Genomic DNA, 14,385 nt, shown 5'->3' on the forward strand with positions numbered 1-14,385 from the left:
ATTCATCTCAGTTATAATAATATTGTGTATTTACTAAAACGTTGAAACATAGGTCAATAACATGTGCGAGACATTCAATTCAAAAACTGTTGATGCTCGAGAGAAGGCAATAATCACCATGTTAGAGGAAATTCGAACCAACCAGTTGGAAAGAATACAAATCAGGGGACAGTGGATCAAGAGCTATGACTACCCAGTCCCACCAGTGATTAAAGAGACTTTGGATAAGGCATCTTCAAAGTCAAGCTCTTGGAGGTCATTATGGAATGGAGAGCATTCGTACCAGGTTTCAGGTCCTCCTGGCCAATTTGTTGTTAACTTGCAGGACAAGACGTGCACTTGTCGGTTGTGGCAACTTCGAGGTATACCGTGCGTACATGCTGCAGCTTGTATCTTGAAAAATGGCCATCCTCTAACAGAATTTGTCTCCAAATATTATTCACGGGAGACTATGCTTACCTTATACAAGCATGTGTTGTACCCTATAAATGGAGTAGATAATTGGCCGAGGACCTCTGAAGTTGGGTTCGAGCTGGAGCCACCGAGAACAAAACGCCAGCGTGGACGACCACGGAAGAAAAGAAGAGAATCAAGTCAGGTTCAGGTTCATGCTGATGGAGTGGAATCACTGTCACATACCACTGTGATGAGATGTAGCAGATGTGGGTTAGACGGCCATAACAAACGAACATGCAAAAATGACCCACGAATTCCCACTCCTCAGACAAGGCAGCCAACCGAAAAAGCATGTTCCCAGAGGTCTGATAATATCAACCGGCCTTCAACTTCAAATCCGACACAGGCAAGAAAGGTGATTCTATCTTCTAGCTATGATTATGACTAATTTTTAAATTTTGGCCACTAAGACTACATGAGCTGGAATTTAGATAAATATCAAGGATAAATGGTTTTGGTGAACTGAGTGAGCTAAAACAACCATCTATGATGGAATCTTTGCACAAAAATATATAGTATTGGCCGCTACTAATGTATTATTGTCTTTTTCGTACAGAAGAAACCTCCTGTTCCAAGCACTATTCCAAAATCTCGTCAGAGGAGCGCACCCCAACGATGCGGACGTCGTAAAGACAAAGATTAATTCGTGTTTTCTATGCCTTGGACATCCTCTACATACTGTTTTGGCTTTTGTTATAGTTTTTAATCTATTTTGCTCTTTTGAATTCAGTAATCAACTTTGGTGATATTGGATAATTTGCTATGATATTATTTATCTTAGTATCAGATGTTATTTTGCTCTTTGTGAATTCGGTAATCAACTTGGTGCAGTTTTGATTTTGAGCTCTTTGAATTCAGTAATCTATGCTGATTTTTTTTTATCTTAGGTTTATGTGTAATGTTACAATTACTTATATTGCAACTTTTATTCTGTTATCCACGTACACCCATTCTCTTGATTTGAAGAATTTGTAGACATCATAGAAGGCATAGGAATATGGGTGTGGAAAGGTAGAAGAAATAAGACTTTATAAATAAGAAAGAAAAATTAGGAAAGAGAAATGAAGAAATAAGATTTATTTATAAAGAAGAAGAAATATGGAGGAAAAAAGAATTCGTAGACATCATAGAAGACATAGGAATATGAGAGTAGAAATGTAGAAGAAATAAGACTTTATAATGAAGATGGAGGAGAAAGAAGAATGAAAAATAAGACTTAAATAATGAAGAAGAGATGAGAAAGAACAAAGGAAATAAACGAAGTAGGAATTTGAAATTACATACACATATTTCAATGTCAGTAAATGGCGTCTACTTTTAGAGAGTAATGTACAAAAATGCCCTTTAGGCCTTTGGGGGTGTTTTTGTCTGAAAAATTGGTCAAAAAGTGAAAAAGCACCTGAAACGAGCAAGTAGTATAATCTGGGTACCGCAAATGATATTTTGCAAGTATAGGTACCGCAAATGTTCGTCGCTGAAAGTATAAAGCCTAAAAATGTAATTCACTCTTATTAAATAAAGTACTGTTATTAAATATCTTACTCGTGTTTACTCTTAAAGGAGATTGATTCATGGTCGCCAAATATATCTTCTTTTCATACAAACCAAAATTATTAAATATGTCTATAAAGTAAATTTATCTTTCGAAAAATAACTACGTATGTAGCTAAAACCTAACATCTCGAATATGTGGAATCCCACTTAAAAATAAAAGGCTTCGGAATCTAACTTTACACACTTGAAAAATGATTTCACTGCCCAAATATCCCATGCTTCATGCAACAATTGGTGACATATTTCCATTGATATTTTAGAGAATGTCCTTATCTTCCATCGTGGGCTAATATATATATTCAATCTGTCACACACGCACAAAATTGCACCTACTCCACAATAATCTTTACTTTTTTAATAGAAAAAAATCATAATCATATTTTATGATATGGTTCATCCATTCAGAAAAGTATTTTGTAATTTTTCGAACTTTTAGTAAGTGGAAGCATTTCTCTGTTACAAAAAGTAGAAAAAGTTGAGAAGGGAGTTACGTATGCCGGGAGAATATAGATATGAATATGTCTCGCTTAAATTATTTGATGTGACCATAAATTTTGTACATATAAAAATTATTGGAATGTGATTTATAATTTATCTGAATAATTTGTTAGATAAAGAGGGATTTTATTAGACAATCAACTTTTGGATAGAGAATGCAACTAAAGCTTTTCAAGGTTTGGCCCTTATATATAATAGTCTAGTGTCAAATAATTAAATTTTAATACTATAAAAATATTTCTCAGTGTGAATATTCTTGATTTGTTTTTTTTTTTTAATCATCCCAACTATCTTGGCCTGTTTTTTTAGAATATCATTATTGCTCATATATTTATTTTTTAAATAATATTTATAACTGTATATTTCATATACTCCCTCTTGTTCCCATTAATCATCCCGCTTCATCATTATTTTCCGTTCTCCATTAATTATTTCATTTTCCTTTTATGATTTTTAGTAAGTAAACTTCGGATTTCACTACTTAGAATATTGAGGTGTCTCAATTTTGCCACTTGAATGCGCTCCAAAACACGCTATTTTAAGGCCTTTAGGTACATAAAAGTAATTAAGTATACCATCTCAATTATTATCCTATTTTTCTTTTTGCAAATTCTATTAGTATTATTTTTATTTACCCTACACATCACAAACTATAGTAGCTATATAATGTTAGGTTTCCTCGAATAGATGAAGCATGAATTTACGATATAAAGTGTGTAACAAAATCAGACAATTTAATGCATTGAGTTGATATACCAATTTAAGCCTTACGCCTGAACTACCAATAAAGATTTACCATATGTATTGCAAATATAGAATTAAAATCCAAATTTGGTAACTCAATTAAAGTTTCTTTCTATTCACCCTTATTAAATGATTCCTCATAGTTGAAACTTTAGTATTGTCACGGGCTAGTATTATCCTATATTAAAAAGAATAACAATATGACTGCTTAAAGAATATGGAATATATGTGGTCTCCATTAATTACAATCAAGACTATTGTGTTGTTACTTGAAAATATTTGTTTGACATAGCTAGGTTTATACGTAAATTTGAAAACTTTTATTAAATTCAATCATTTAAGGTCAAAACACCCAATCTATTAATTAAAGGAATGTCCAATGATATCCGTCTAAATTTATAAATAAATAGCTTAAGGTCCAAAAAAAATACGGCTCAATTAATATTTGAAAACTAAATACATTTATATGTTGTTATAATATCAAAATTAATACTTTATGCTATTGGTAAAAGGTCCCATTGATAATGAATATCGAAAGAAACAATTTCCAATTATTAAAAATTGTATGTAGTTGAAGAAAGTGATCGAGCATTTCATTGAATGGATAAATAAGTTGGCATATTAAGATTAATATATTGTTTACTACTAGTATCTATAAATATAAAGAAACTATTGTTTGCGAACGTTGGCATGAGAGGTTTTTAGATGGTGTGAGAATTTTTTATGTTATTAACAATATTCAGATTGTCCTATATATATATCTTGCTTGTACCAATTGTGTCCTATTTAACATTATCATAAAAAAACTTGTGGTTGTCATCCAACAATATTCATACAGCAATCATATATTTGTCGGAATTTAAAATAGATGTTTTTAGCATAATAAATTATTAGTATCTCAGACTGTCATATATACTCTTGTTTTCAAATATTTTATTTATTTGAAAATCAAATTGTCCTGTACAATATTATCATAAAAAACTTGTGGTTGTCATCCAACAATATTCACACAGCAAGCATATAGTATTTGTTTGGAATATAGAATAAATTTCCAGCACAATAAATACTCCAGCATAAGTACTAGTATAATACTAACTCAAATTTTCAAACATATACTTATTGGTTTGTGAATGAAAGTCGTCAAGTATTAGCAAGAAATATCCAATCCTGATCCCTTAAGAGCATCTCTATCCGTGCTCTTAGCTAAGAGCACGGAGGTGGGCCCGGACCCACTTTTATTCCTTGTCCTTAGCTAAGAGCACAACACCCACATCCGTGCTCTTAGCTAAGGACAAGCTCAAGGGTCCCACCATTCTATTATTCAATTTAAATACTCCAATTATTAAAAACATTTCTACATTATAAAAATACATTATAAAATAAAAATTACATAATTAAAATCCTAAAAAATACAAATTACATAATTAAAATACTAAAAATAAAAATACATAATTAAAATCCTACAAATTAAAAATTACAAACGTGGAAGACTATTCTTCTAACCCCAATTGCCTCTTGAGACCCCGGATCAATTGCTCGTGTGTTGCAAGTTGTTCCGGAGTCATGTGAGACGTATCGGTCATATGAAGTTGACTCAATATGGCCCACAACGAGTTGGTCGGGGGTGGAGGAGGCACAAAGGAAGCGGGGGCGGCGGCGCCGGGGGCGGGGGCGGCGGCGGATGGAGTCGGGGCGCGGCGGCGGGTGGTCGTCGCCTTCTTCCTTCCGACCGGCCGGCGGGAACCGCTCGGGCCAGCGTCGGGGCTACCCAAGTTAGTTCCGGCAAGCTGGGTAGCCACATCATCGGAGGAGGATAGAGCTACCGACCTCGACCGTTTGCTGGAGGAGCTGGAGGAGGATGCTGCTATGCCGCCCCTATACTTCGGATGTTGGCGCCCCTCCTGCCAACAATCGAGGTACTTGAACGGTTTGTACTCCTCCTTTTGGTATGCCGCCAAGGCGGCAGTGATGATGTCGAGCTCGTTCGTGCCGCTCCCCGCCGACCGCTCTTCCTGGAGGTAAATCCCCTGGAACTTGCGAACCTTGGGTTTGAGGAGGGGCCGTAAATTGGGTTTCCGGACTATATCCGGCCTCGGAGTCGAACCAATCGTGGTTCCAACCGCGATTGCCGGAGGGGTGATCGCCGGAGCCGGACATTGTGTAGTGTGGTGGGAATTTAGATGATAGAGTAGGAGGAAAAAGATGAGAGAATGTAGATGATGATAGTATAGATAATAGATGAGAATGTGATTTTTTTTGTGTTGGAGTGGGGGTATTTATAGATGAAAATGTGAATTTTGGGGGAAAAAATTGAAAAATTAATTATAAGTGGGTAGAAAACGGATATTTTTTTTTGGGAAGTGGGAAAATATTTTTTTTATTTAAAAACATTTTTTAAAATAAATTTCGAATTTAAAAAAAAAAAAAATGAAATTGCCAACGGCATAGCCGTTGGCCAATCAGCAATTGCCACGTAATTGTGCTCAGCGGCACGGACGTGCTCTTAGCTAAGAGCAGCGCCGTGCCGCTGGCACGGACGGACAAGCTCCATTGGCGGACGGACGGCTTGGTTCTCAGCGGCACGGACGGACGAGCGGTGCGTTGAGCACCGCTGCGGATGCTCTAATATACTTCATATTTTAATGGTTATAGTGTTAATAGTTATCTTTGTTACTACCTTTTAGGACTAAGAAAGGCTTTTTAGTCTATAGTTATATTTCTGTGTTTAATTTAATTTAATTCCGTTTCGAATAGATTTGGATGTCCCTTTTAGAATAAGCTCATATCTATAAATATATACGTTACGAAAGTAAGATGTAATATTCATTGTGACTCATTAAATATTAATTAAAGCAGCTGATCACCATTCGACTGTGTGAAGGTAATGAATTTCTTCATTACATTTTATACTTATAGACAATATTCGTTACTTTAGCTTAGATGATTAAGTTTGCACTTTTTTATTAGTACAGTTAGGTTTGCATGCAATTTTAGTGTGTACACATAATATTGGTCGGTATCGTGTTAAAACTGAATTGCTAGCTTTCAAACTAGTCAAAAAGGGCAACAAATCATTTTTTTTTTACTTGATTTGAACAAATAATTAATTAAATTAGATAATCTTTGAATTTAATTTTGAAACAAAATTAGGAGACTACAATATAAATCACTGTAAATCAGTGAAAAGAATCTATTCCATCGAATGCTCTAACAAATGGCACTACTTTATAAACTTGATATGGTCACTTTTATGAAATAGTATACTAAAGTAGTGCATAAAACCTCATGATTCTGCACAAAGAGTAAAGGGGATTAGGTAGGCCTTTTTATTTATTTTATCCATTTCCCAAAACCAATTCAAACTATAATATTAATTACTCTTTAAATAATCAACCACAATCAAATAAATCTGATCAGTGATTTTCCCAATTTGCAATGTCTACTGAAAATAACCCTAAATTCATTTTTGTCTCTTCTTTTAGTTGAGGAATGCATTTATGATAAGTATAGGAGATAATTAAATTTAAATAACTTCGATTATTATATCATCATTAATTTTATCCGAGTATGAAATAGAATTTTGATTTAAATTAAATTATGAAATTTTATTTTATTTTGTCAACTATCTACCGTACAGAATAAGAAAAACTCAATGATGATATAGTAACTTGGAATTGTCGAATTTTTCCTCATGGCCAAACTCTCTCTCTTTATATTTATATCATCATCATTGATTTTTGTCCGAATTTGTACAAAATATATATTTTTTATTTAAATGACTATTAGTATCAATTAATAAATTATAAAAGAAGTGATAAACTAATTAAGAGAAAAGGCCAATTACTGGTGAACACGTGTGATATATGTAGAGTATATGAATGAAGCTCATTCCCCAACTTCCCATGCTTATTTTCAGGGGAAAGGAGATTTTTCCATTTCTTCAACTGCATTACATCACACCTTCACAAAATCCGCCCAAATTCAAAAACCTAGAAAAATCCTCACTCAATGGAGAGTGGCAGCGGCGCCGCGGTCGTCGGCGAAAGCCGCAGAGAGTTGTTGGGCGCCGATATGATCGATGGCGTCCGCCAGCCTTCGTGGAGGCTCAACTTGGACGAGTTCCGCCTGCCGGAGCGCGAGTCCGACAACCGCCGCTCCACTTTCAACATCCCGCGCCTCCTCCGGAATAAAAGTGTGCACTACATCCTACTCACGCTCTGTTTTCGTGCATATTTATAATTTATCGCCGATTCACCGAATTTTCTGTGGAGAATATTAGGGGAACTGTGTCAAAAAGCTACTACTACTAGTAAATAAGTCGTGTGAATCATGTATAGAAACACTCCTTTTTTCCTTGATGCGCGCGGCAGATACAAATATGTTAAAGAATACGAATAATTCTGGATCTAATTCTTCTTTTTTTGGTTTTTTGCTTTCCAGTCCTGTCTCCTTTCAATTTTTTTAATGGAGATTTAAACATGACGTGTTCCTATTTATTTTATTAGTTTCCGGTTTGTTTAGATGGCAAATTTGTGATGTTTTTGATTCAGATGAAAATTTGAGATACTTGATATGATTTCCCTGCTGACCAGTCCTAGTTTGTCTTTTGCAGAAATAATTCTCTGGTTATAATTTGGCAGCCATAATCCTTCCCACTTGTAATACCACCTGTTGTTGAAAGACACCTGTCGTTCTGAATTAATTGACAGCCTAGGATATTCAAAATTCTCCATAAAACTCAATTGTACATGCTTGACGTTTCTGTTATTTTCATGTCATGGTGGCGGCGGTTTAGAAGGTTTGGGGGAGGGGTGGTGGTGACTGGTGAAGGTGATTTGTGAGATTAGATGGTGGTGGTGGCAATCCCCAGAAAGTATTGATTTATAATATTTTTTATCTAATTATATTAGAAAAATGAGCTTCTTCTCTGACTAATTGCAAGTAGCTTGTGATTTACAAGCATATTAAAACTATAAAAGTCTGGTTGTTAAATAATCAATTAGTATGAAGGAACAAGTTATTTTTGTTAGTTATAACAGTTTGTCCTTAAAATGAAATACATTCAACGGCAATATTTTCTTGAAATCAATTTTGAACCAGCCATTGAACCATATGTTCTATCCAAATTCTGTATGCCTTATACTGTAATAAGTGCTTTGCATACAAAGTAACATGCTTTATGAGTACCTAATTCTGCATTGAATTGTGTGAGCATCTCTGTGTTTAATTCATTGGTTCATTGGGTTTTTACTGTGAGTTTTCATGTGAATGTGTAATTATTTTTTTCCTGCCAGAGAAACAACGAAAAATTGCTGAGTATTACAAAAACCAGGAGAGACTCCTCGAAGGGTTCAATGAAATGGAGACAATCCATGAATCCGGTGCTTTAGCAGATGCTCTTACTGAGGTAGCATTTTGTTTCACTCATCTTAACAAAATCAAAATAGCTATTGTGTTTTGTTATACTCGTAAGAACCAAACATGGTACTTAAAAATTAAAATTCACGTGTTTTCAGATCACCTTAATTTGCTTCAGTGACTCTTTCTAAGTGAACTCATCCCTGTATCAATCATATTTACAATTAAAGCTTCTCCCTTTTAATTTTTCCTTCTGATAACATATGTCTTCTTTGGTTGGCGAGTGTTTCATCTCTATACTCTACTTGAAGATCAGAAAGGTTGTGTAAAATCATGCTTGTTTTTATGACTTGTTCTACTCTTATATCTTTCCAGGATCAACTGAAACAACTTGCGAAGAGTGAGAGGCTAGCTGTTCACATATCTAATGCTGCCAATCTGGTCCTTTTTATTGCAAAAGTGTATGCTTCACTTGAGAGCAGATCTTTAGCTGTCATTGCATCAACTATGGACTCTTTCCTTGACCTATTATCTGGGCTGATCTTGTGGTTTACGGCCTATGCTATGAAAAATCCGAACCAGTATCATTATCCAATTGGAAAAAAAAGGATGCAGCCAGTGGTAAGATTTGACATCTTCTTCAGAACAATACACTTGTTATGGGGCATATTAGTTAACAAGATGTGCTGTTTTTTATAACCATGACTCCTTTTAACTGAGTACGTCTTTGACAGGGCATCATTGTTTTTGCTTCTGTTATGGCAACACTGGGATTACAAATTATACTTGAGTCTGTTCGGCAACTGATAGCTAAGGTACCCTGAGAAGTGGGCTAGCTGATGGATTCAGTTTTCTCGTTGCAAAATGTTCAGCTCTTGTTTTCTACATTGGTTTACACGAATAATTTTTATTCTTGTGGAACAGACTGGACCTGAGATGAACCATAACCAAGAGATGTGGATGATAGGGATCATGGTATCTGTAACTGTAGTGAAGTTTGTGCTTATGGTTTATTGCCGCCGATTCAAGAATGAAATTGTCAGAGCCTATGCTCAAGATCATTTCTTTGATGTCATCACCAACTCTGTCGGATTAGCCACTGCTGTTTTGGCTGTCCGTTTCTACTGGTGGATAGATCCTACTGGAGCCATGATCGTGAGTACACTCTCACACTTAGTGTATCTTCTTTTATGTATATTTCAGATATGAAGTCACATCATCATATGACACCCATATCTTAAGTAGTCACAAAAAAAATCGTAGTTGGATTAGCATTCATTTGCTGTCAGATTGATAGTTATCAGGCTTAATATTTCTCCCATGTTGCAGATTGCAATTTACACAATCAACACATGGAGTAGGACTGTTTTCGAAAACGTGAGGTCGCTAATTGGAAGAACAGCACCTCCAGATTTCCTTACAAAACTGACTTATCTAATATGGAATCATCATGAGGAAATTCAGCACATTGACACAGTTAGGGCATACACATTTGGTACTCATTATTTCGTGGAGGTTGACATTGTGTTGCCGCAAAACATGATGTTGGGCGACGCACATAACATCGGCGAAACGCTACAAGAAAAGCTGGAGCAACTGACCGAGGTGGAGAGAGCATTTGTGCACATTGACTTTGAGTTCACTCACAGACCGGAGCACAAGAGCAAAGTCTGAGCAGCATTCTTTGTCAACAGCAGCTAATAATTTTAAATCCTCTGGCTTCTTATAATCAATTAGGAAGGACTGTTAGTTTTTGCAATTATTCTTTTAGGCTCTAGCTTAAGGAGTTCTTGTTCTTCCTATAAACTGATCTGTATTTGCAGACTTGTGCATTATTTCATGGGTGGCTTTATAAAATGCCTTTTACATTTTCTTCCCCTTCTTGTTATATTCATTATCTGTATGTTCTTGTGTTTTGGATGATCTCTTTTTGGCTTTAGAATTTGATGGAGGAATAAATAATGAACAGAATAATTTCTATATAGCACTAATTGGATGATGCTAAATTGCTAATGCTGTCCTATTGGATGGAGGGATAAGGCTTAAAGTTAAGAAATTGGTTGCCTACATAGTGCCAAAGATTTTTCACTAATAAGTGCTGTCAGCAGGAAATGTTTAAGTTGGAATCATCCAAGAGTACTGGGCACTATATTTGTTTATAATACTACTAAGTTTCTTTTAATACCTCTCTGCCATGTTAGCAAATTTTATTTTACCAATATTGCATTAAGTTTAACTTTATCCAAATTTCATTTTTAAATTTAATAAGAAATACTCCCCCCTTCCACGATTAAGAGTCTCATTTCTAAATAGCGCGGATTTTAAAAAATATTAAGAAAAGTGGGTGGAAGAAAGTTAGTGGAATAGGGGTCCCACTTGTATATATTACTCCCTCCGTCCCGGCGAAGATGACACATTCCTTAGCCGACACGGGGTTTTAGGAGTAATTGGTTAATGTGTTTAATTGGAGAGAGAAAAGGTGAGTGGAAGTATTAAAATAGAGAGAAAAAAAAGGTGAATATTTTAATAGGGGTGAGAAAAAAGTGGTTGAGTGTATTAATTGGAGAGAAAAAGTTTCCAAAAAAGGAAATGTGTCATCTTGGTTGGGACAAACTAAAAAGGAAAACGTGTCATCTTAAGTGGGACGGAGGGAGTAGTTTTAAATGATATGTGAGTGGAATGAGTTAGTGGAATGTTGGGTCTCTTTACCATTTATGGTAATTATGAACGGGGACTCTTATTCGTGGACGGACAAAAATGGAAAAACGGGACTCTTATTCGTGGACGGAGGGAGTATGATTAATGTGCAATTTAATAACTAATAGTAATTTAAAATTACTTAAAAAAAACTATAATATTAAAACACATGATCTAAAATAAGTGTAAGAATATGAAAATAAAAATAATTATACTAAATCGCAGGAGTATTAAAAATTAAAAATAAGAAATTTGAGATTTTCCTATACATTCGCCGAATTAAGTAGATTGCGGCGTATACCACCCTGTGTGCCTCTCTAGGGTTTTTCTCACTTCTTTATATAGTGAGAAACACAAGCTTGGATTTCCACATCTTCACTCATTCTTTTCGTTAGCAAACTAAAGTTAGCTGATCACCATTTAGCTGAGTTTTCAATTTCATTTTCTACTCTAGAGGATATAAACGCTCTTAAATCGGAGCTGGCTCTGTTTTGAGAGGTTTTTCTTCAATCTGAAATTATTTTTCCATCATTTGAGGCGTTTTCGGTTTCTGGATCTGTTTCTCATCCAATACATTTCCCCCTTTTTATCCATATAATTTTTCAACGAATCAATTGTTTTTGATAGGCAACTCATTAGAGTCACTGAAGCACCAAATAATCTATGGTGTTTACAGCGCTTTACGTTGCCGATACAAACCTAACGGTGGTGCTGAGATTCTGGCAACGGCTTCTTTCCGATGGAGCTTCTGCATTCAGATGCGCCTACATCTAAACTAATTCCACTCAATTTCAACGTTTCTTCACATTTTGATGCTCAATAAATCGAAGTAAAATAGCCGCGCAGGAGAATCGATGTAAGGATTAAGAGATCTATACTAAATCGATTGAAATTTGTTCAGATTTTTTTGTGCGCAGTCTCTAAATCTGGATCTGAGATCTCCTATGGTAGTTTTTCTTTGAATTTGTTGTTTGGAGAAAGGCAACTCATTAGAGTCACTGATGCACTAAAGAATTAATGGTGTTTACAGCGCTTTACGTTGCCGATACAAACTTCACGGTGGTGCTGAGATTCTGGCATTAGATTCTGGCATCGGCTTCTTTTGTGATGAAGCTTATGCATTCAGATGCATCTACATTCAAATTACTTCTCCAAAATGTTTTTGGGCTTGGAAGCCCAATAATATATAGTTACTTGGCCCATACTAAATTTGTAGCGTAAGAGCATTTCCAATGTTATTAGGCCAGCCGCAAAAAAAATAATTCAAAATATACTACATTTACGGAATTAAAATTACGATTAAATTACGGAATTAAATTTACGAGATATATACGAGAAAATTTATTAATTGCATTAAAAAAGGTACATAGATAAAAAAAAATTACATTTAAAAAGGTACATAATAAAGAAAAAAAACTATCGCTGTGCAGTCCTTCGTGCCTACAACTCTTCAATTATATCATTTGGGAGTTGAATACGAGCATCCACTTGGCGCATGTCGGCAAATTTCTTGAGGCGGCCGGCTTCATCGAGAGGTACGCCACGTCGTACGCCAGGGGTGGCCGTTCCGTGGCTTGGACCGGCTTCATCGTCGTTGGCCTAACTAGTCAGTTGTACGCCTTCGTCTTCAACGATCATCACGCCCTCACAGAAATACTTCAGACATTCCAGGGCTGTCGACTCACCGATGTGGAGGTACTCATCCCACATGTCTGCCGCGCCTCCGTAGGCCAACTGCCTGATTGCCGCCGTGCACTTTTGAATAGGGGTGTGGCCGGGTCTGCCAACCGCATCGTGCTTGAAGCGGAAACACAGATATCGACGCTCTAATGCGCTAACGAGACGCATAAACAACTCCCTGCGCATTCTAAAACGCCGCCGGAACATGTTTGCGGGAAACCGCAAGTTCTCCAAAAAGTAGTCGTCGTACATCCGCTAATGTGCAGCGGCGTGATCCCGATCAATCACTGCTCGGCGGTGGATAACCCGTGGAGGGCGAGGTATCGCCTGCTGTTCCACCCTACGCATGTACTGCTCCATCTCGCGGTTCATGTAGGCATTCATAGCCTCGTTCATCCTTCGTTCGTACTCCTCAGCATCCCCACCACTACCACCACTGCTACCACCCGCGTTACTCATCGCTCGATGATGCTCTTGTACAGAAAGTTAGAGAGAGAGAAAACTCGTTAAAACAAGCGGTGCAAATGAAAATAAAACTAAAATCGCGTTTATATAGGTTTTTTAAATAAAAAAATTAAAATAAAAATCGTCGCTGGCCGATCGGGCCGCCACAATTGCGGCCAGCGCATCGGCCAGCCACACGCAATCGGCTAGCTTTGGCCGGTTTTTTCACCGAAATTCGGCTAGCCTACTCCTATGGTTTGGCTAGCCGGTCGCTAACCTACCATTGGAGATGCTCTAAAGAGGATTTAGCCATTACAGATGTAGATTTGCAATAAATTAGAAATTTGATTATTATGTTGACCAAAATGCTAAAATAACATTATATTTTATATTTACAATGTTTATACTGTTTTCTCATCCGTTTAGTATTAACTTTTTTCTGACTTGAATTTTGTTGAATATATAAAAAATTGTGACTTAGAAATAAGTATATTAAATCTCACTTTTAATGATAAACGAGTCAAAATTGGAAATTGTAGTAAACATAAATCAGAATTGTAAATTGTGAATCATGATTTTTTTAACACATTTATATTACAAACAAATCAAAACTAAGTATATTTATATTAAAAAAATTAAATGTGACTTTTAATGTTAAAGGAATCAAAATTTGAAATTGTGGTAAACATGTCGTCTCAGCTATATGTTCAAGAAATATAAAACTAAATTTAATTCTGCAATCGATCAATTTTTGGATGTTCATAATTTGAAAAAGGAGAAAATTGATTAGAAAATTCACCCTTTACAAAAATTTGTTATTTCTCACGCTTAAAAGTGAAATTAAATTTCAACAATTTTTTGAATTCTGCATATTTGCCCCACTGAAACTTCTGGCATGAGTTTTGCCTATGTGAAATTCCAAAAAATCTAGACAAACTACATTGCATTTTATGG

At 35.8% G+C, this 14,385-nt stretch overlaps 1 protein-coding gene and 1 long non-coding RNA gene across 2 annotated transcripts; both read left to right on the forward strand.

The window, feature by feature from the left end:
- The first annotated feature begins 7,151 nt into the window (after positions 1 to 7,151).
- LOC125197259 (metal tolerance protein 10-like) lies at positions 7,152 to 10,482 on the forward strand. Its single transcript, XM_048095986.2, has 6 exons — positions 7,152 to 7,444; positions 8,547 to 8,659; positions 8,986 to 9,231; positions 9,345 to 9,425; positions 9,535 to 9,765; positions 9,940 to 10,482. The coding sequence occupies exons 1-6, from the start codon at positions 7,261 to 7,263 to the stop codon at positions 10,282 to 10,284; spliced, it is 1,200 nt and encodes a 399-aa protein (XP_047951943.1). The 5' UTR covers positions 7,152 to 7,260; the 3' UTR covers positions 10,285 to 10,482.
- A 1,120-nt stretch (positions 10,483 to 11,602) lies between these two features.
- LOC148929429 (uncharacterized) lies at positions 11,603 to 12,516 on the forward strand. The gene is made up of 2 exons (XR_016128727.1): positions 11,603 to 12,163; positions 12,338 to 12,516. It is a non-coding gene; the product is annotated as an uncharacterized LOC148929429 (long non-coding RNA).
- The last annotated feature ends 1,869 nt before the right edge of the window (positions 12,517 to 14,385 follow it).

Source organism: Salvia hispanica, chromosome 4, assembly GCF_029641045.1.
Source record: "Salvia hispanica isolate PSC_SH4W2 chromosome 4, Shi_PSC_v1, whole genome shotgun sequence".
Lineage (NCBI taxonomy): Eukaryota > Viridiplantae > Streptophyta > Magnoliopsida > Lamiales > Lamiaceae > Salvia > Salvia hispanica.